This window comes from Macadamia integrifolia, chromosome 13 (assembly GCF_013358625.1).
Source record: "Macadamia integrifolia cultivar HAES 741 chromosome 13, SCU_Mint_v3, whole genome shotgun sequence".
Taxonomy (NCBI): domain Eukaryota; kingdom Viridiplantae; phylum Streptophyta; class Magnoliopsida; order Proteales; family Proteaceae; genus Macadamia; species Macadamia integrifolia.
In genome coordinates, this window is record NC_056569.1 from 578,808 (window position 1) to 601,000 (window position 22,193).

Below are 22,193 nucleotides of genomic sequence, written 5' to 3' on the forward strand. Positions count from 1 at the left end.
GGATCTCCGTGGCTAGTGTTAGGGTATGCGAAAGGCTGGGCAGTGGACCGACGAGTCAGAACCATAATCGTACTTACTTGTTGGAGGATGAACTTGGAAGAACTGGCTAGGAGCGCTATTCAAGATACCGTGCTGCTCTGAAATGCTTTAATAATCCGCGCTGGGTTTGGGAGTGAGCTGAGCTTACTTTCCACAGAATTGAACTTCAAGACTGTTGGGTAAGATGTACACTATTTATAGGAGAATGCGGCGTAGAATGAACGACTAGATCTTGTCGAAATCAACGGCGAATAGAAGTGGCTATTCACATGCCAGAGGTGAGTGTACGGGTCAGAGACACGTGGCATAGCGACCGAATTTCACGCCGAGAAGACGGCGCACGTTCTTAAATGTCTGCGGAATTTATTGCTCTAGCTATTCGGGCAGAACCGTAAGAACGGGTAGCTGGTGATGAGCGTATATCTGCATGGGAAGTACCGGTCCTTACCAGGTGTACCTCGGCCCTACTTCAGTCCGGGCTATTACCTCGGCCTCCATTAGACCGAGCTACAAACTTGGCCTATATCAGGCCGAGCTACCTCCTCGGCCTCCATCAGGCGTTCTGCCATATCAGCCTCCATCAGCTGTGTACTACCTCGGCCTCCATCAGGTCGTGCTACCAAATTCTTCCATGACTGCATCAGCTCGTGCTGCCACCTCGGCCACTATGCCACCGTGCTTTAACCTCGGCCTAAATCAGGCCGTGCTACCTCCACGTCCTCCATTTTTAGCTACCACCTCTGCCTCCATCGTGCCGTGCTCCCTCCTAGGCCTTCATCGGCGGAGCTACTACTTCGTCCTCCAATAGGCCGTGCTGCCACCTCGCCCTCAATCAGGCCGTGCTGCTATCTGTGCCTCCTTCAGGCCGTGCTGATAGTTCGGCCCGACGTCAACAAAAAACTTTCTAGGACATGCTTTTGTCCACCCCTGCATTAAAGGAACTTGATCCCTATTCAGAAGGACAAGACTTTATCCACTACACGTAGCCATAGATGTTTATCCCTCACACGGTTGGCCTTTATGAGATAGGAGCAGAATATTCCCAGAATCACAGGGCCACTCACCTCATAAACTCCACACCTAAACATGACTCTTCACAATCGTCTCCCACTTGTCCTCCATCAGCAACCTATAAATACCAAGGTAAGCCTCCATCATGGGGGATCGATCACTCACTTGTCTTACTTGAAAAGCTCTCTTGAGCATCTGCTGTGGAAAGATCTGACTTAGGCATCGGAGAGTCCCCCATTGGGTCTGCCCGGCTCTCCCTTGTCATCTCTTCTGTGCAGGTCGGCCAAAGCACCAGGAACTGCCGGGAAGATCATCTGATCAATTTTTACCGCATCAATGATAAAGAACATTTAATTGCTATCCCTTCTAAAGGAAGCAACAAACTATTGCAAAAAGGTTCGAAGAGAGTGGATGTTTGGATATTTAGTGTTAATTTAGTTAACTGGTTGCAGCAGGTCCTCAAGCCGGGGGCTTTTGGAGTTATTTTCCAATCAAGCATGTAATTTTGAAGTTGGATATAATATTGATTCTTAAAGATAAGTATGTAGTTTCGGTAGCTTATAGGTTAATGGATATGATTTCAGGTACTTTGGAATATGATGTCGCAACTTTTCTTTTAAAATGATTTATGGATTGGTTTTCAATGGAAAAAAGAAAAAAAGAAAAAAAGAAAACTTCAAAATCTGCCATTTTTCGGAAAGAGAGTTAGTCAAACGTTGGGACTAGATAATAACCCACTGGACAGACAAGGCTGGCAAGGGGGACTTACGTTAGACCCAGCTTTCTACTTTCGTGCCACAGAACTAGAAGCTCAATCATTATTTTATTTATTTATTAAAAAAATGTGATTTATTTTGCTTGTACCTTTAGTGACATGTGTATCACATTTCTTATTTTTATTTTTTGGATGCTTTTTCATTTAAAGCCTAGGGTGGATTCATCATGTGGGCTCTGATATCTTTTAGGGAATGTGAGAATAGTATAGAAGAATCTATACATAGGTAGTGTAACAATCTTTTTATGAAATGATTATAAATAAAAGGATAAAGTTTTCCTGGTGGTTGAACGATTGGATCCTCTCTCTCCCCACCTATGGTTTGAAGTCCCAATGGGCACAATGAATGAATTTTCATTCACCACTCGATCCATGATGGAATAAAAACGAGTTAACGGAAAACTCCTAAAAATATATAAAACTGAGGATTGAATTTTCCTTTTTAAGGTGAAAGTGAACATCTTAACCGGTGATGCATGCGAGGATACTGAAGGGATATTTTGGGAAAAATACTAAAACTCTATAGTGATGGACTGATGCAGTGAATCTTCCCGCCCCGGTGGTGGAAAGCTTTTTTGAATTCTCTTTTCTTTCTTCTTTACTTCTGTTTTTTTATTCTTGGACAGCTCCACTTGTATTGCCTTGACAATAACCACACCGGAAACCCACCTGGCCCCGACTCGCATTAGACGACCACATAGTACATATAAATATAACATACTATTCTCTTCAAGCATATTCCTTTTGCCTCTGGCTGTGCTTTCTTCATCTGTCAGCTCTCCAGCCAGCCATTTTAGACTTCACTCTCTCTCTCTGTCTCTGCAACTCAACTCCAGACTCCATTGCAGAGAGGCGAAGATGCAGTACAATAACCTAGGACGTTCTGGCTTGAGAGTGAGTCAGCTCTCTTACGGAACCTGGGTGAGTTTCGGGAACCAACTCGATGTGAAGGAAGCCAAATCGCTCCTCCAGTGTAGCCGTGATCATGGCGTCAATTTCTTCGATAACGCCGAAGTCTACGCCAATGGTCGTGCTGAGGAGATCATGGGTCAGGCCATTCGAGAGCTTGGATGGAAGCGATCCGATATCGTTGTGTCTACCAAGATCTTCTGGGGCGGTCCTGGCCCTAACGACAAGGGTTTGTCTCGAAAGCACATCATTGAGGGTACCAAGGCTTCTTTGAAGCGGCTTGACATGGAGTATGTGGATCTCATTTACTGCCACCGGCCTGATACTACGACGCCCATCGAAGAGACTGTGAGGGCCATGAATTATGTGATTGATCATGGGTGGGCTTTCTATTGGGGGACTAGTGAGTGGTCGGCGCAGCAGATCACTGAGGCCTGGTCGGTTGCTGAAAGGTTGGATCTTATCGGCCCTATTGTCGAGCAGCCGGAGTATAATCTCCTGTCTCGTCACAAGGTGAGTGAATCGCTCAGAAAACAATCCTTTTTCACACTGAAGAAAAAGGGATACTAGTGTGTTTCTTTCCAAAATTTCTTGAGCTATCTATCCTCAGCTTACCCATTGGCCCGTTTCCTATTGTAGATTTGTCAAACTCAATGCATTTTTAACATATTTAGAGTGGATTTTTATCGATTTTGTCTTAGGCTTTTGAGTTGCATGCGGTTGAAACAGTAGAGCATATACGGGTTTGTCTCCTCTTCATGCTAGTTGATGAAATGATCTATATCTTGGAACCTCATTTCGTGACCAATTTTTCAATGGGATGTTGGAGCTGTTGGTAATTTGTGAAATGATCTATATCTTGAAACCTCATTTTATGACCAATTTTCAATGAGACATTTGATATGGACCTGGAAGAACTCAACGTCATAAACCATATCAACCCACATCAATTCTCTTGTGAAACCAGTGTGTGATTAGCACCCCCATATGGCTGATATGGGATTGTAACAATGTTGGAGCTGTTGGTAATTTGTAATAGCTTTGGACGACCAAAGCTGCAAGCAATGTCAATGGCCAGCTATTATAGAGTAGAGGTACTGATAATGCAGACGGTTTAACTTCCTCCTGATGAATGTTAAGGCGGTAAAACGACACCTACCAGAACTGATGTTTGGTAGCATGTAGTATGTACTAGGGTGCTCTGTTTCTCGATATAATTTTGTGCTTTTCTATCATCCGGAACGAAGGGTATTAGCAGTTCTATCCTCTATGATGGTTGGCTGGAGAGTCAGAAAGTTGGTCTTAGTCAAAGTCAAAGGCAATCAAATCTTATTAAAGCTAGAGCTGGGGGTCGAGACTATGAGGCATCAGGGCATTAAAGTACACACATCAATAGTAAGGGTTGTGAAATCTCTACGAGAAGGAAATATAGATTGGGAAGGCTGCCTGCAGAAAAACTAAATGGCTGCTTAGCTCCCGTGGATGGAGAATATTTTTATAGTGGTATTGGCACCTAGTTAAATACCTAAGATGTGGACAAAGAGTTCTTCAATCTTATATTAGGTAACCGAAGTACTAGTGTTCCAGTGAGATTAGAAAGATGTTAAAGCACAACCAATGTCTTTGGAATTTCCTTCTATTACATGCACAACCAATGTCTTTGGAATTTCCGCCTTACGCCCCTGTAAGGAGCAGTGATATGATCCATATAGAAGGATCCAAAAGGGCTAGGGGCAGGCCTAAATGACCATAGGAGAAGTGGTGAGGAATGACATGCATAATCTCGGCCTTGTCCCAAGTATGACCTCAGATAGAGCCTATTGGAGGGCAGGATCCATGTAGCCGACTCCATTTAGCTAAGAATTTCCCAACTTGTTGGGCTGTGCTTCTTTCCTCTTATTCTTATTTTCCTACTCTCATCTTTCCATCTCTTCCTTTGCCCTTCTTCTGTTTGGACTTTTTCTATTTTGTTGTGTATGGATCCATGTAGGCGACCCCAATAAGTTGGGATAAAGCTGAGTTTGTTGTTGTTGATCTTTAATTTTTTAATGGAATAATGAAATTTTATTGGGTCAAAGGTCAAACAAGATCTATAGATCCTTATTTGTTTTTTATTAATGTGCATGGTTTGCTAAAATAGGATGGTTGGAGTGGAGAAGTGCGCCCAGAGTGTTGTGTGATCGATGTATTCCTTTAAAGTTCTATAGACAATTATATGATTGGCTATCATGTATGGTGCGGAATGTTAGGCAATAAGAAACATCGAATAGGTAAATTTAGTGTAGCTAAGATGAGAATGTTGAGATAGATGTGTGACAAAACTAGGAAGGATAAAGTAAGGAATGATCATATTGGAGCTAATTTGAAAGTAGCTCCGATACATGATAAGCTACAAGAAAGTCTTTTGAGGTGGCATGACCATGTTCAACAGAGGCCTTTGGATGCTCCAGTACGGAGGAGTGATTTGATTCAGATTGAAGGAGCTAAAAGAGCTAGAGGAAGACCTAATATGACTGTAGGAGAAGTGAGGCAAGACATATATAGCTTAGGCTTTGTATCAAGTATGGCCTCGAAGGTTGAGTTGTCGTATTCATGTGTATAGTAACAATAGTTTGCTCTAGGGTTGGAGATAAGCAGGACTTGGTGGTCTGTTGGAAGGTTTCCTTACCTAGCTTGCCATTTTTAATGTGCTTAGAACTTGCTTTTAGTTCAGTAATTTGTTCTCTTGTTGGTGGTAAGGCCTTCTAGTTCTTCAATGTGATAGCATTTCATAGTGATTATCCTTTTCATCAAACCTATATGTCTCCAAGGATGTGTGCTTTGATACTGCTAAATTCCTTATCTGATGCTTCCTATACAATTTTACATGAGTCATACATACTTTGTGAGAGCTTTGGCTAAAGGTAAGATTTAGCTACAAGTGTTCTGATTGCTTCTAGATATTGTTGGCTTCTATAGAGCAAGTGTACAACGAAATTGTGGTGGGAACCGTGGGTTATCTTTTTATCATGACATGACTTTTGGGGAGAGTAACTACACCTGTGTTGACTATGCTGAATCACATAAAGATTAACCCTACCCTCTCCCAAAAAAATAGAAAAAAAGTAAGAATTTATCATCTCTCTTAGTTTGAATGACTTTCTTGATTCTTTTTATTATCTATTTTTCATTTGGTGTTTATGCCATTTATATGTGATCGACGAAGCATCTGAGATCTGCTATTTAATGCTGTATCTATTTATGAAATTCTGCATGTTGAGGCTGTTTTATATTAATGAGTTCCGCATAGGATATTTGGTCTCTCCAAGCTTCAGTGGCTTGTATTGTTTTATCCACTGGTAAAATAACAGCAATTATATTTCAAATGATCAGCTGTTATTTCGACCCCTCTATACTAGGCCTCAGCCACACAAGCAATGAAGTGAAAACAGAAGAATTTGAAAATTGCATATATGTGAACATAGCCATTATACATTCTATCAGAATTTTATCTCCAATATTTTCCGCTGCCTCAATCCTTCTATTAATATGTGTAAACTTTCCATCTGTGGCTTACACTTGCGTTATTATTGTTTGTTTGTAAACTATTTATTCATTGTTTCTAACTGAATTCTTGTCAGTGTGAAAAATCTGTGGATCATTACATGTTGGGCTACTTTGATCGACTCCTGCATTCATACTCCCCCATCCCCTAACTTAATAAAAGGAACGTACCTAGTGCACGAGGCTCCTGCCACTACGGGGTTTGGGAGGGTCATAATGTACGCAATCTTACCCCTGCTTCACGGAGAGGCAGTTTCCTGACTTAAACCTGCGATCACTAGGTCACAATGGAGCAACCTTACTATTGCGTTGAGGTCCACCCTCTCCCCATCACCTAACTTACCTATCAAAAAAGTTTTTATTTTTGTCAAATACTCTTTTTCCTCTTGTTAATGATATATTATCATCCCACCCTAAACACCACCCAAAAAAAAAAAAAAAAAAAAAATTCTGCCTGTTAATTTTGAGCCAATTTTGCCTTCATGTGAAGACCTTGGCTTTTGGGATGCTTTCACCTCCATTTGTATTCTCAAGTCTCAACTATGATCATGCCAACATTATTTTACTGTAAGTTGCATCAGATTAAATGTTGCTTTGTACTTATTTAAATTAGATATGACCGGAAGATTTTTTATTTTTTAATTGATATAGGTTGAATCTGAGTACCTACCTCTTTACACCAACTATGGTCTAGGTCTCACCACATGGAGTCCCCTATCATCAGGAGTGCTCACTGGAAAATATAACAAAGGAGTAATACCACCAGACAGTCGGTTTGCCTTGGATAATTACAAGGTATCAGCACTTTACTGCTTGGTTATTGATTTGCTTTTGAATTAACTTGAGTTTTGCTTTTAAACCCTGTATTAATTACTATCTTTAGATATCATTTGTCGTAGATGTGTTTCCTTTTCATGTCATTGTGAAATAACGACAAGATGATGCTTCAAGAGTTTCATTTCTTCTTTGTAATATCACACTGGTATTATCTTCTTAATAAAATTTGTTTTTGATTGATAAGAAGATTTTCCTTATAATTGATAGCTTTTTCTTCTTGTGCTTTTTGGACTTCTGTCCCAAACTTGGATTAATGGAAGACTCCTATCCAAAAAAAAGAAAACGCGGGGGGGGGGGTTGGGGATTAGTGAAGAGAGTTCTGCAGGCTGGCAGCTAGCATAAACCTTTAATACTGAAAACATGTGCTTGTAACTTGATTAGCTGAAACAACGGAAGTTAAATACAGGAAGAAATTCAGATGAGGTGAAATAATATGAATAATGTGAAAGAAACCAACTGAAATCGAGATATATGTGAGAATTTTTTTTTGGAGGGGGGGGCTAATGAAATTGATCTACTCTACAATCGCTGCAGCACAGAGTTGAGGGAGGCATGATATTCCGCACTACAAGAGTGAGCGAGAGGGGAGGCACATAATAGGTCAAGTTGGAGGCTGGATTTGATTTTAGGACCTGGTAGCAACAGGCCAGAGTCTTTACCAGATGAAACAGCTGGTGCCTTAAGTGGAAAAAATATTCTTTCTGATGGGTAATGAAAATATTTCGGGTAGAAGTATTTTGAATGTGATTATATGAGTATGGCATGGGGTTCGAACTTGAGAAATTTTGTGTTAATACTTAACTGTCTCCAATGAATCAGTGCCAGAGATTCTGATTTCTGGAAAGCATTTGAGACCAGAGGTTCTGTGGTATCTGGAAAGCATTTGAGACCTCTGGAATTACCACAATCTGTACTCTAGGGATTGCATCAGCACCTTACAGGTTTACAAGAGGAGGAGGGGTAGTTTATAATTTTTTTTTTCCCCTGCAAAAAACCAGATCTCAAATGTTAAAATGCTCAGAAGTGAAGTTTCTCTTGATTTTTGGTGCTTGCATTATAGATAATGATGGAAAATTATAAAGAACCTTATTGACTTACAAGAGGAGGAGGGGTAGGTTATAGTTTTTTTTTTCCCCCTGCAAAAAACCAGATCTCAAATGATAAAATGCTCAGAAGTAAAGTTTCTCTTGATTTTTGGTGATTGCATTATGGATGTAAAGCAATGATGAAATGATGGAAAATTATAAAGATCCTTATTTTGCTCAAAGTTTGTATGTTCACTTTATAATTTCAACTATTTAGTTTGTACTTATGGCTGCTGGATTATTCATATAAAAACCATTCCAAGCATTTAACCATGATCAGTATATGGTTCTGATTCTCAGCACCAAAGATGTGGCATTGATTAGCATAGTTGTCATGGCGTCGCCAAGGCGGCGATTTGGCGTCTTGGCTGAAAATGAAGTTCATGGCAGTGCTACGATTTACGTGACTCACAAATGGCAGTTGCCATTGGCTGATAGGCGCCGCTATGGCACCGCCATGGACGCTAGGTACGCCTGATTCACTAGGTGGTCGATATTTTGTAAAATGCAGGGTGATTTTGGCAGGGCTATGTTGATTTTTGATGATTTGATGTTGCTTAATTTTGGTTTTATATGTTATAGGGCATATATTGTAGGCTTGTAGCATGCTAAATAACTTTAGAAAATAGGGGAAATAAAAAAATAGCATACTAAATAACTTTAGAAAATAGGGAAAATAAAAAATGACATATGGGCGATTTGACCGCCATGGCAACGCCATAACGGGAGATTCATCGCCAAATCATTTAGCCACCCCTCCACCGCCTTGGATTGATTTGACGCCGTGACAACTATGTTGATTAGTACTCTGGTAGTGTTCAAAGGGAAATGCCATATATATATATAACATGAACTCCCTGTAGACCCAAGCTATAACCAGGGTTTTAAGCATCGGTAAGTATCGTATAATTTCGGCCATTCATATCGGTATTGGTTTGGATTGATATGATACTTATTTTTGAAAAAAAAAAAAAATGTTTTGACTGATACTGCCGATAGAGTTTGATACGGTCCGATATTGTTAAGATACACTTGATACGCCTAAGGTAAGTATTGGTATTAAGTATCGTATCAGAGGTGTGATTTTAGGAGACATCATATTGGTGAGACACAAGATACGCTAAAGATACACGAAAATGCTATATATAAGCAATATATAACATGTATTCATGTATAAACACTAAAAGGGAGAGCAAAATATCAAGAGACAGGTGCATTCAGCTGAAATGGTTAGGATGAGGTTTATTACATATACTACTAGCTTAATACCATAAAGAGTTTTGGGCGGAGTTTATGTGAAGTGTTTTCAGGCATAGGTTTAATCTGGATTAGGGGTGTCAAACCCTAAACCGAACCGGTAAAACCGGCCGGACCCAACCGATAGCAGCACAGACCAAACCAAACCGAAGCCTTACTGGTTTGGCTCGGTTTGGAGTATTGCAACCCCAAAACCAAACCGAACCTCACCAAAAACCGGATGAACCCGAAACCAAACCGAAACCGGCTCAAAACCTGGACCGAAACTGAAACCAAACCAGTTAGAAACCGAAACACTCCAAAATTCATAAAAAAAATCAAAATTTGCATAGTTTTGTATACATTTGTATGGAAATTTGAATCCAAATTGGATAAAAAACCAAAACCAACTCAGTTACAAACTAATTTAAGAAATCGAAGACAAACTAAAACCAAACCGCATTGAAACCGAAACCAAACCGAAACCAAACCGAAACCGGAATTTCCTTGTTGGTTCGGTTTCAGTTTCAGTCTTCCCACACTGAAACCGACTCAACCCGGACTGAAACCGAGCCGGACCGACCGGTTGACACCCATAATTTGGATGATGTTGTGCACAGACTGAACATATGCACCATATTGACCCCAATTGAAGTAGTGATCATAATGCGTCTCCTACTCATAGTAGAATCGTTTGTACTGCTCTGGACTGGATAATGTCGGTACAATATTGAGTTGTGGTTATGCTTGACTGTTTCCATCACTTTCGTACCCCGAAGAAGCCCCATGTCCATAGCTTGAAGAGGCATATTGTCCATGGCCTGATGAAGCACCAACGTGATTTGAACTCATGCTCAATGACCCCATGCCCCACATAAGCACATCATTGTTATGTGAATCGAGACTGCGCTTACCCTTCAGAGTGTAAGCCTATGGCTTTGGTTGAGCAGTATGATCCTCATCTTTGGTTGCATTTGTGTGTCCTGCCCCACATGTGAACTGCAACCTAACATAAAACTGTGAAGCCCCACGACCACTAGAATCACCATCACCACAACCATCATCATCATCATCATAATATCACTACCTTGTTGGCTTCCTCCATACTGAGCACCAGATATTGCCCTCCTAGTATCACCATCATCAGAGCTACTGCTAATTGGGTCTTGTGCTTGTGTATATATAATAATGATTAAGTTTCATTTTCATCCATTTGTTTAATGATGTTCTCTATAACTAGGTCACATGGATTAAGTACGGTTGTTTGCCGGTTGTTACTTAACTGAGCCATCACTAACACCATATAAATGTCCGCTATCCATGCTCTAATTGGATCTTTGTCAAGGAAGTGGTTGGTGTCAATTGGGTTGTCATCTGCGTCATCCCTTTTGTTACAATTCCAGAATCCTGCAATCAAAGTAAGAAAAGAAGGAAAAGAGAAGAAGAAAAGAAGAAGACAGAAGAGAGGAGAGAGGCGAGAGCACAAATCAGTCCCAAAAGAGGGGAGCTAACCTATGGCTCTGACCAGGATGATCTGTCGTAGGTACTCTGATGCGGATCCGAATCCCAAGGGCTGAAATCGGATCGCTTAGGGCCCACTTAAGCACTCAATAAAACAAAGGCAACACCCAATAACAATTGTATTGAAATAAAGCTTCAACTAAATGGCAGAATTGTAATTAAGCTGAAGTTTCCAATGAAGGTGGCAGTTTTGTAAATAAATAGAACTTTAGAAGGGAGTGGCAGACTTGTAATTAGATGGAACTAAAGGCCTAGGCTACAATATGCTAGTAAAAGGGTAATTTAGGACTAAGAAGAATAATGAGGACGTGAAGGGCAATAAGGTCAAACCAGGGGTTAAATGCCCTAAACAGCAGTCCACAATTCTTCAAGCTTCTTCTCCTTGTGAGAACCAGAAATCAGCAGAAATAACCTTCGAACCAGACAAGAGAACTCATCAATGGGGCCTTCAATCGGGCTGAAACTCATGGAAGGGTTCGATTATTCCAAGATCTACAGTCTCCAACCGATGGGTGTTCAAACAGAAACCAAAGAAAAAGTAAAACTTCTGCAACTCAGGTCTAACACAAAGACAGAATCAGATGTGAAGTTCTGGTTAGAACTTCCAGCAAAGATCAAATCTTCACTCGCATCTATGTAGAGTAAGTCGTTTCCATTAGAGGGATGAGCCCTTAAAACCTCAAACTGATCTGAAGTGTATCAGGACAGATTGATGGAAGAAAACTGTGGCTGCAAGTAACACCCAGAAAACAGAGTAGTAGTATCGGTTAACGAAAACAGAAAAAGAAAAGAGAAATAGCAATAATAGCAGATCGATGGGGAGGGAGAAGAGGAATAGAAGAGATACGAAGATTTCAGAGAGGGAGGAAAAAGGAGTCAGCAGTCATGGTTCCACACCCAAAAATTCTTCAACCAAGTGTTAATTCTTCAAAAACTTCAATTCTGTCTCTTACTAGTGAATTACATGGCTTATAAAAGAAAACTCAAAGTATCAAAATGGTAACTAATTTAAAATGGAAACTAATATAAAATTAGAAGCTAACTAATACAAAAAGAAATTGTTTCTAAATCCAAAGAGAATCAAATCAAAAGATTTTTTTTTTCCTATGTCCATCGTGCAACTGCATCAGCTCTCCCGGTCTTAAAAGAACTCGACTCCGTCGAGTTAGGTCGTGCTCCCAAGATACCCTTGCAAGTTGCTCGCTGATGAGGTGGCACGTATCTCGAAGCAGGAGATGGGAACATAACACCAAGAGGAGGGAAAGTAGATTGATGTGTCACTGGAGCAGGAGTCAGTCGACGACGTGGCATGTCGGATAATGCGTATGACCTCGTTAAGTACATACGACCTCCTTACTTCACTTTGATGGTGTTCCGTGCACCATCATAGAGAATGCCTGCATATCGCTGCCAAGGTCGCCCTAGAAGAATTTCGTAGTGTGCCAATGGGGTGACCAAACAGGTGACATGGTACTGTATCGGCCCAAACTGTAAGTGTACTCGAACAACTGCAGTGGCCTCTTCTCGAGCTGTGGGTCCAAAACCTCGCAAGTGAATCTTCTTGAAAAGCTGCTTCTGTGGAAGGTTATGTGCTCGAACAAAGTCAGCAAATATAAAGTTTGCTTCTGCCCCAGTATCAACAATTGCATGAACATCAGTATGGTCGGAGCCGTGTAGGAGAGTACCCTTCTGTCTGAAGACAGGAGCCTTATCAACTAGTTCATTCGAAAAGGATGAAAGGCTAGCTGAATGAGCTTCTACATCCTCATCTTCATCATTGACAATATCATCGTCCTCGAGGGGATAAGGATATAAATGAGATTCATCTTCACTCTTCTCTGTCGGCTGCTTCTCAGCTACGTTCACAGAACGAGTCCTGTTGGGACACTTGTTGGAATAGTGACGCTTCTCGCCTCAACTATGGCATATGATATTCTTCACCCCAACACTATCCTTGTTGAACTCTGACCTTTTCTCTTCAAATTTGCGAGCTTCAGGCTTTTTTTCCTCCGTACGTGGTGGAGGTCTATGAACTGAAGAAGTCTTGAGCATACCCTTCCAATAAATGGACTTCTCTTCAGCTGTCTTGGCATAAGCCGTTGCGACATCAACAGACCTGAAATCAGTGTTAGCCAACTCAAGTCGAATCTCAGTACTTAACCCATTGATATATCGCATCACTCGTTGTTGGTCTATTTCTTGAAGTCGACACCTTGAAGACAGTTTGTGGAATTCGAGGGTGTAGGAATCCAAATCTTTGTTCCCTTGTTGCAAGTTAAGTAATTTATGGAACATTACCTTTTCATAATTAAGATGAACAAATTTTTCAGTCAGGATTTGCTTCATGACCTCCCAATTAGTAACGGGTCCAAGTCTTCTGACAAACCTTGCATGTAGTACATCATCCCACCATGAACATGTATACCCAATAAACTTGGTGATAATGAGTTCACACTTCTTCACATCTGGAAGAGACTTATACGCAAAAATTCTCTCCACTTTGGTAAGCCAGTCAAGAAATTCCTCAGGTCCCTTTTCACCACTGAACTCGGGAACCTCAACTTTGATGCCATAATCTCTGTCAGAAAATTGCCGGGTAACATCCTGGGGAAGAACTGGATCAAGTTGTTGCCTTTGAGGTGTGTCTTCGATCCGTAAAGTGTTGAGCTGAGGAGGTAATGTAGAGGATCCTTCTTCAGCTTGCTTGTCAGACCTCTTTATAAAGGCAATCATCTCTTCCATAAACTTATCAAACTTGGCTTCAGTCCTCTCAAGCCTAGCATCAGTATTCTGTTGGTTATCGGCTAACTCGCGATACAATTTGTTTAACTCAGCATTGGTAACGTTACCTGTCATGGTTAGGGAAGTGCAGGAAATTTTGCTCTGATACCACTTGATGCGGATCCGAATCCCAAGGGCTGAAATCGGATCGCTTAGGGCCCACTTGAACACTCAATAAAACAAAGACAACACCCAATAACAATTGTATTGAAATAAAGCTTCAACTAAATGGTAGAATTGTAATTAAGCTGAAGTTTCCAATGAAGGTGGCAGTTTTGTAGATAAATAGAACTTTAGAAGGGAGTGGCAGACTTGTAATTAGATGGAAGTAAAGGCCTAGGCTACAATATTCTAGTAAAAGGGTAATTTAGGACTAAGAAGAATAATGAGGACGTGAAGGGCAATAAGGTCAAACCAGGGGTTAAATGCCCTAAACAGCAGTCCCCGATTCTTCAAGCTTCTTCTCCTTGTGAGAACCAGAAATCAGCGGAAATAACCTTTGAACCAGACAAGAGAACTCATCAATGGGGCCTTCAATCGGGCTGAAACTCATGGCAGGGTTCGGTTATTCCAAGATCTACAGTCTCCAACCGATGGGTGTTCAAACAGAAACCAAAGAGAGTAAAACTTCTGCAACTCAGGTCTAACGCAAAGACAGAATCAGATGTGAAGTTCTGGTTAGAACTTCCAGCAAAGATCAAATCTTCACTCGCATCCATGTAGAGTAAGTCGTTTCCATTAGAGGGATGAGCCCTTAAAACCTCAAACTGATCTGAAGTGTATCAGGACAGATTGATGGAAGAAAACTGTGGCTGCAAGTAACACCCAGAAAACAGAGTAGTAGTATCGGTTAACGAAAACAGAAAAAGAAAAGAGAAATAGCAATAATAGCAGATCGATGGGGAGGGAGAAGAGGAATAGAAGAGATACGAAGATTTCAGAGAGGGAGGAAAAAGGAGTCGGCAGTCATGGTTCCACACCCAAAAATTCTTCAACCAAGTGTTAATTCTTCAAAAACTTCAATTCTGTCTCTTACTAGTGAATTACATGGCTTATAAAAGAAAACTCAAAGTATCAAAATGGTAACTAATTTAAAATGGAAACTAATATAAAATTAGAAGCTAACTAATACTAAAAGAAATTGTTTCTAAATCCAAAGAGAATCAAATCAAAAGATTTTTTTTTTCCTATGTCCATTGTGCAACTGCATCATACTCCCTTTGATATATATAAGTTCCAATATTTAGGCAGGGACATGAATACCCCTGTACCCTGCGCTGATCAGCCCTAATACATAATAGAACACGATAGGACTAAAATACCCTTACTCCTAAAACTCAACACTCTCCCTCAAGCTGGAGCATATACATCACCCATGCTTAGTTTGGTACAACCACTGCGAAAATTAGGAGCAAATAGAGACTTAGTAAACATGTTTGCCAACTGATCTGAGGAAGGAACAAAAGGAGTCTTGACTAACTTCTTCAGAACGACATCACGAACAAAGTGGTAATCCACTTCAATGTGTTTGGTTCTCTCGTGGAAGATAGGGTTACTAGCAATATACACAGTTGCTTGGTTGTCACAGTATATCTTCATAGGTTTATTTATGGGAAAACCAACTCCAAAAGTAACGATTGTAACCACATCAACTCAGTGGTGGTGTGAGCCATAGCTCTGTATTTTGCTTCAGCATTAAACCGGGCAATGGTAGTTTGCTTCTTACTTCACCATGCAACCAGATTATCTCCAACAAAGGTACAATAACATGTAGTGGACCTACGATCAGCATCGGAATTGCCAACCAGATCCATATGCCGATTAGGGCGATAGATCAGCCCTTTACCAGGAGTGTACCGGAGAACACGAATAGCCGCATCCCAATGTGCTTTCTACAAAGACTGCATGAACTGACTAAGGACTCCAACAACATAAGAAATGTCAAGTCTTGTGACCGTGAGATATATCAACTTGCGAACTAAACTCTTGCATTGATGCACATCCTGGAGAAGTTCACTATCACTAACACCAAACTTTTGGTGAGGATCCATAGGGATATCTACAGGCTTGGATGCAAGCATACCAGTATCAGATAAAAGGTCCAACACATACTTCCTTTGAGATAAATTGATCCACTTATTGCATCTAACCACTTCAATCCCGAGAAAATAGTGAAGCTGACCTAAGTCTTTGGTCTGAAACTGCTGTTGTAAGTAGTTCTTAACTTCAGAAATCGCTACCTCATCATTACCAGTGAGGATAATATTATCCACATAAACCACTAAGACAACTAATTTATTACCTCTGCGACGAACAAAGACAGAGTGATCAGAATAACATTGGAAAAACCCATAAGTTACCACAATAGTACTAAATTTGTCAAACCATTCCCGAGGGGACTGTTTAAGTCCATAGATAGTCTTGTGTAAACGGCACACTTGACCTATATTCTCCCCCTGAGTAACATAACCAGGAGGTTGCTTCATATACACTTATTCCTGCAAATCACCATATAAAAATGAGTTCTTGATGTCCAATTAAAACAATGGCCAATCATAGTTAACAACAAGAGAAATAAGGAGGCGAATAGAGTTCAGCCTAGCAACAAGAGAGAATGTTTCAAAATAATCAACCCCATATGTCTGAGTATACCCCTTGGCAAACAGACGGGCTTTCAACCGCTTAGCAGAACCATCAGAATGATACTTAATAGTGTAAACCCAACGACACTTCACCAAGTTCTTACCAGGAGATAAATCTACCAGGCTCTAGGTGGCATGGTTCAAGAGAGCATCCATTTCTACAAATGGCAGTTTTCTATCCAGGGATACGCAAAGCATCAACATGAGATTTGAGAATGGTATGAGTAGAAAGAGAAAATGCAAGACGATGGATAGTCGTTGGAAGATGAGACAAGGAAACAAATTTATCAATGGGATACACGACCTTATCTCTTTTGCTTTTTTTGTTCAACATGGCTGAGACCAAAACTACTACCCCTGCCGCTACTACATCTTCTTCAGACAATGTGAATGTCCAAATTACCTCTATCAAGCTCAAAGGAAGTTTGAATTACCTACTTTGGGCTCAGTCTGTGAAGATTTATCTTATTGTAAGCACATCCATGCATTTCTTGACCATTTCGGTGCATATCTTGCGTCTCTCCGATACGATACGATTCGTCTCTTAAAACCACCCCTCCAGTACTATACCTAAAACTGATACTTAGATCCTTGGTTGTAACCCTATTCAATTTCCTTGTTTAAAAATGGATATTACCAGTCGTGTGCTAGCTTATCAGATCAAACAAGCTTCTTGATCTTCATGTTCCATTTGATAACATTTGCTTTTTGATGGTTTTACATAGCATGCCTCTTTTGTTTTATAGAGGCTACTATTTGTGGCATAGAAGAGTACATTGTCAGCAAGGATGAATGTGTTTTTTAAGTTTTTGGTGTCAAAGAAATCTCTCAATAGTAAACTGCAATTATTTTCTTTGTAGAATCTTGCCAGTAGGTCACTGGTTGACGATGTGCTGAGAAAGGTTAATGGATTGAAACCCATTGCGGATGAGCTGGGTGCGCCTTTAGCGCAACTTGCAATTGCTTGGTGTGCAGCAAATCCTCATGTCTCCTCTGTTATTACTGGTGCTACAAAGGAGTATCAAGTAAGTTTCACCTGCTGTATTAGTTTCTTGGGCTTACTGTGATCGTATGACATGCATGCATTTGTTTGTTGTACCCCTTCTCTTTTGCTTCTTGCATTGAGATGAAAATTTTTGAGTATGGACTTTAATGCGTTTGTTTCTTTTGTTTACATTATATTTGATTTTGTGATCAGGGTCTTAAAAAAATTGTAATGTGGATTTTTTTTCTCCATACTAAACAGTGTGGAGGTTAATGTGGCTTTATCATCTGAAAAAGACAGTGGTTGAAGTTAGGTGTTCATCATGGCCAAGTTAGACATTTATAATTGATAAGGTGTCATTAGCAGAAAAATTCCTATGGTGTGCTGTCCTTTTTATTAATGAAAGCACCATTGTGCTTGAGAATTGAAGAAGGGTAAGTGATTTCCATGTTTGATGAAGTTAACTACATATCAGAAGCCACTTTAGAATGTAGAGCTTGGAAGGGGCCCAAGGGCTATTAGTTGCCGATGCATATAACTGAACTTTGTTACTGGATAGAACTTTCTGCTTGTTCATTTTATTGTCGTTGTTGTTGCTGTGTTTTTATCATATTATCTAGTCCATTTTATAAGTGAAGCTTCTGATTCCTACTTTTCTAGAGGGCTGTTTTGCTGTGATAACAAAACAGGAGACAATGGCTCTTGGGAATAAAAACCTCTTTCAGCTGAGTTGGGATGCCAGAAAAGGGGCCACGTATCCCTCAAGTCATCTACTTTACACATGACAAGTTTAGCCCAATAATCCTCTGCCACATGGAAGAAAGAACCATCACTATCATCAGTATGCAATATGAAATGTGTTGCCAGACTAATTTAGACAAGGGGATGTCATGTGGGTTAACACAGGAGCTCCCATAAAGATTATTAGTATGTGGATTTTATTGGATCTGGTAATAAGATATTTTCAAATCCTATTGTCCTCAAATTTTAGGATTTTTGGGTAAAGGGCCCTACCAAGAGTGGGTTTTTGGTTTGGATATATCTCTTACTATTGCTGACCATTTAACAGCTGAAAAAGGCGAGGAGGCAGAATAGGTAATTGATGCTATTAGCGCTTGAAGTTATCTCCTGATTTTGATGTGGTTATATTGATGCCAATTCTTTATGGTTCTTGGGATGGAGGGGGCCTCATACTAATGTTGAAGATTATCTTTACTTCTTGGGTTATTGATCATTGGGGCCAAGAAGTAATTTCTTTCAGCAGCTGTTTTCTTTTGTTAAATGTGGAGGTTTTTTTTGGTAATGTCTGCATACAACGAAGAGCGATTCTGAGGAAATGGAGAGATCTGAGTTTTGGGTTCAATAGTAGCCTGCATGATTTTATGTGTGTGTACATTTTTCCATTTGTTGTTTACGTTCGTGGTGTAGGACAGGTTTGGGGAACCTGGAAAATTATCCTAACTAAAATGGTAGGATCCAACTCTTATATCTCAGCATATATGCAGAAATTCTTAATAAGGATAGCTATAAATAAAGAAATAAACAAATCATATGTGCAGAATTTCATGCTAAGTATGTAAAGGAAATTTTAATAAGAGAAACATGATAGATCAGTACCTTCTTTTACTGTCCCATGGGTTAGAAAGCTTTGAATAAGTGCTGAATCACTACCTAACTCCAGAAATTGTTAGAAAGCTGTGAATAAGTGCTGATTGTGATACATGAACCGGTAAGAAATTTAGCAATAATCAAGTCTAAGCAAGAAGGGGAAATTGGGTTCCTTAGAGATTTGGCTGAGTAAGGAGGGTCAAGGGAAATTTAGGATACGATATCTTTCATCACAATCAGTTTTATTGCAGCCAAACAAGTATGATTTATTGGGGTTTATGGGCTGCTGTAATTGAAAGAACTAATGGGATGCTCTTAGGAATGAAAATGGAGGTTGGGAGAATATGATGGAAGAAACAACAATGAATTCTGGGGGATCAAACAGGAATGGTTTGCTGTAGGTATAGAGTTTGAATTTTGAAAGAGTGGAGTGGATAGAAGAAGACAGAGAAGAAAGAAGAAGATAACCTTGGTTTCACACCATCTTGGATCACTCCAAGAATTGCAGTCTCACTCATGCTGTAGAAAAAGAGAATCTCCCAAGTTCTGAAACTTTCATTCATTATCTTCCTATTATGATACAAAGGGCCTCATAGCATTACACACAAAAAAAGTTATTTCCTGAAATAACTACATATCAAATCTTTAAGCAGTTATTTTCTATTATTACTACTCATATAACTACAACATAACAACAACAACAACAACAACAGCAACAAAATAAGATATTCTACCCCCAAATATAAGTACAACGAAATAATAAAAGAACTATGCAATGCTGGTCATCTAGGCGTAATGAATTAACCAAAAGCATTCAAGATGAGGCCCCGTGGTGTATGTTCTTCGCCGTTGATATCATTTTGGTGGATGAGACAAAAGTAGGGATTAACCCCAAGTTAGAGCTATGGATATCAACCTTGGAAAGAAAAGGCTTTAAGATTAGAAGATCAAAGACGTAGTATATGATGTGTAACTTTAGCCACACTATGATGCGTAATGGCATGGTGAATATTGAGGAGAGATAGAGATACCGCAAAGTGACTATTTTAGATATCTGTGGTTAACCATAAATCAAGAAGGTGACATAGAGGATGATATTTCACATAGATATTGTGTGGGATTGATGAAGTGGAAAGATGCGACCGACATGTTCCTTTAAAGCTTAAAGGAAAATTCTATAGGATTGTTGTTCGACTGACTATAATGTATGGGGTGGAATGTTGGGTAACTAAGAAGTGCCATATAGAGAAGCTATGTGTAAAATGTTGGGCAGTTAAGAAGTTTTATATAGAGAAGCTATGTGTAGCAGAGATGGGGATGTTAAGATGGATGTGCGGCAAAATTAGGAAGGATAAAGTAAGGAATGATCACGTTAGAGCTGATTTGGGAATTGTCCCTATCAGTGACTAGCTTTGAGAGAGTCGTCTGAGGTGGTATAACCATGTTCAACAGATGCCTTAGGACGCCCCAGTAAGGGGGAGTGATTTGATTCCGATTGAAGGAGCTAAAAGAGCTAGATGCATACCTAAAATGACCATAGGAGAGGTTGTGAGAAATGACAAGCATAATCTAGGTCTTGTCCAAAGTATGACCTTGGATAGAGCCTATTGGAGGCAAGGACCCATTTAGTTGAGGTTCTCTTGACTTGTTGGGCTGTGCCTCTTTCCTCTCACTTCCATTTCTCATCTTTCATTTCTTCATTTCCCCTATTTTGTTTGACCTCAGTTTGACCTACTTTGTTTGCACGGATCCATGTAGCCGACCCATTAATTTGGGATAAGGCTGAGTTTGTTGTTGTATCTAACCGTAATGAAGTGACATGTGGCTGCATATGTTTGTGTCTCCTCTAGTAAGTCCTAAATCCTTGAGTGATGTCCTCATCAATTTGCGGTCATCCTTGTAATTATTTGAATTTTGAAAGTGACGTCTTCTTAGTTGACAACAATGGAAATACAAACTAAAAATATGATTGGGCTAGGATTGAGTAACCAATTGTTTAAAGTGAATATCGATCTGCTTGCATTTATGTATTTGTTACATGACAACAACAGTGTAGCCTTCCAAATAGATGATTATCCCTACATTTCCAAAGTTAGTTAAGAGGAAAGGGGGTCCATGTGTCTGACGTGGGCAACTGGGGTAAGGCTCAGTTAGGTTGTGTTCTCTTGTAGATGGTTAATAACTTCCAAAACTAAGAATTCAGAACTCGAGCTAAGCCAGCTAATATTCCTTCAACAGTTAAAACATAAGACTTATTCTCTCTTTGATTGGTAAAGATCAATAAGCAGAAGGCAGAGGAGTGCCTGAATCCCTGGCACAAGAAAATAAAACCAGAGCAAGATGTCTGCAATGCCACATGGCCCACACTAATGCTATTTGCTGTTTTATGGAGTCGCTTGGCAACTTCATGCTCACTTTTTTCTATGCTTGTTGCCCGGAATCGTATTTGTAGCATAAGTTCCTACATTCTGCTTCTTTCTCAGAGTGAACACAACTGAATTTTATGGTTGGTTGACATGGTGGACCATCTTTTGTTTCTTTGCTGTGTGTTCTGCTGAGAGATAAGTTAATGCCACCTCTAAATGCAGATTCAAGAGAACATGAAAGCCATTGATGTCATTCCAAAGCTTACTCCAGAAGTGATGGAAAAGATTGAGGCGGTTGTCCATAGCAAGCCAAAGCGTCAGGAGTCATACAGGTAAATACGGGAGAAGATGCCAGTGGTGTAGTATGTTTTTGCCATCCTGCGTTGCCGCTCTATGTTACTTGTGGTTCTGGTTTTGTTGTGTATGGAGAACCTTATCGTCCAGTTGGCCATCATTGGTTGTCCACTTTTTCGTTAATTCAAGTGAAGAAAAAAACATATTGATATGATTTAATGCTAGAAACGTGAAGGTTAGATTCTCTTTCAATGTACTCTGTTGAATTGGGTTTGCACTGTTTGATTTGGATTTTGATTGTGTAGAGGATTTCATTTTCATCCCTCTCCCCTAGCACCTCTTCTCATGCACTTCCCTTCAGATTGTTCGTGCAGGCATGCATGTTCTAAGTTCCAACAAGATTCATGCATGCAACTATTTTGGGCTGGCTGCTTTGTCTTGGCTTATGCTTTGAAAAAGGTGTGGAGTGCCAGCTTCTGCATTTATGTGACTGCCCATGGACTACTAATCTATGACAGTATGACTAATATGAACAACACAGAGCCAGATGGGCCACTGGAG

General features: G+C 40.1%; 1 protein-coding gene across 1 annotated transcript; it reads left to right on the forward strand.

Moving 5' to 3' along the window:
- Positions 1-2,451: 2,451 nt before the first annotated feature.
- LOC122059742 (probable voltage-gated potassium channel subunit beta) lies at positions 2,452-21,952 on the forward strand. The gene is made up of 4 exons (XM_042622765.1): positions 2,452-3,247; positions 6,929-7,072; positions 17,240-17,404; positions 21,561-21,952. The coding sequence occupies exons 1-4, from the start codon at positions 2,684-2,686 to the stop codon at positions 21,672-21,674; spliced, it is 987 nt and encodes a 328-aa protein (XP_042478699.1). The 5' UTR covers positions 2,452-2,683; the 3' UTR covers positions 21,675-21,952.
- Positions 21,953-22,193: the final 241 nt, after the last annotated feature.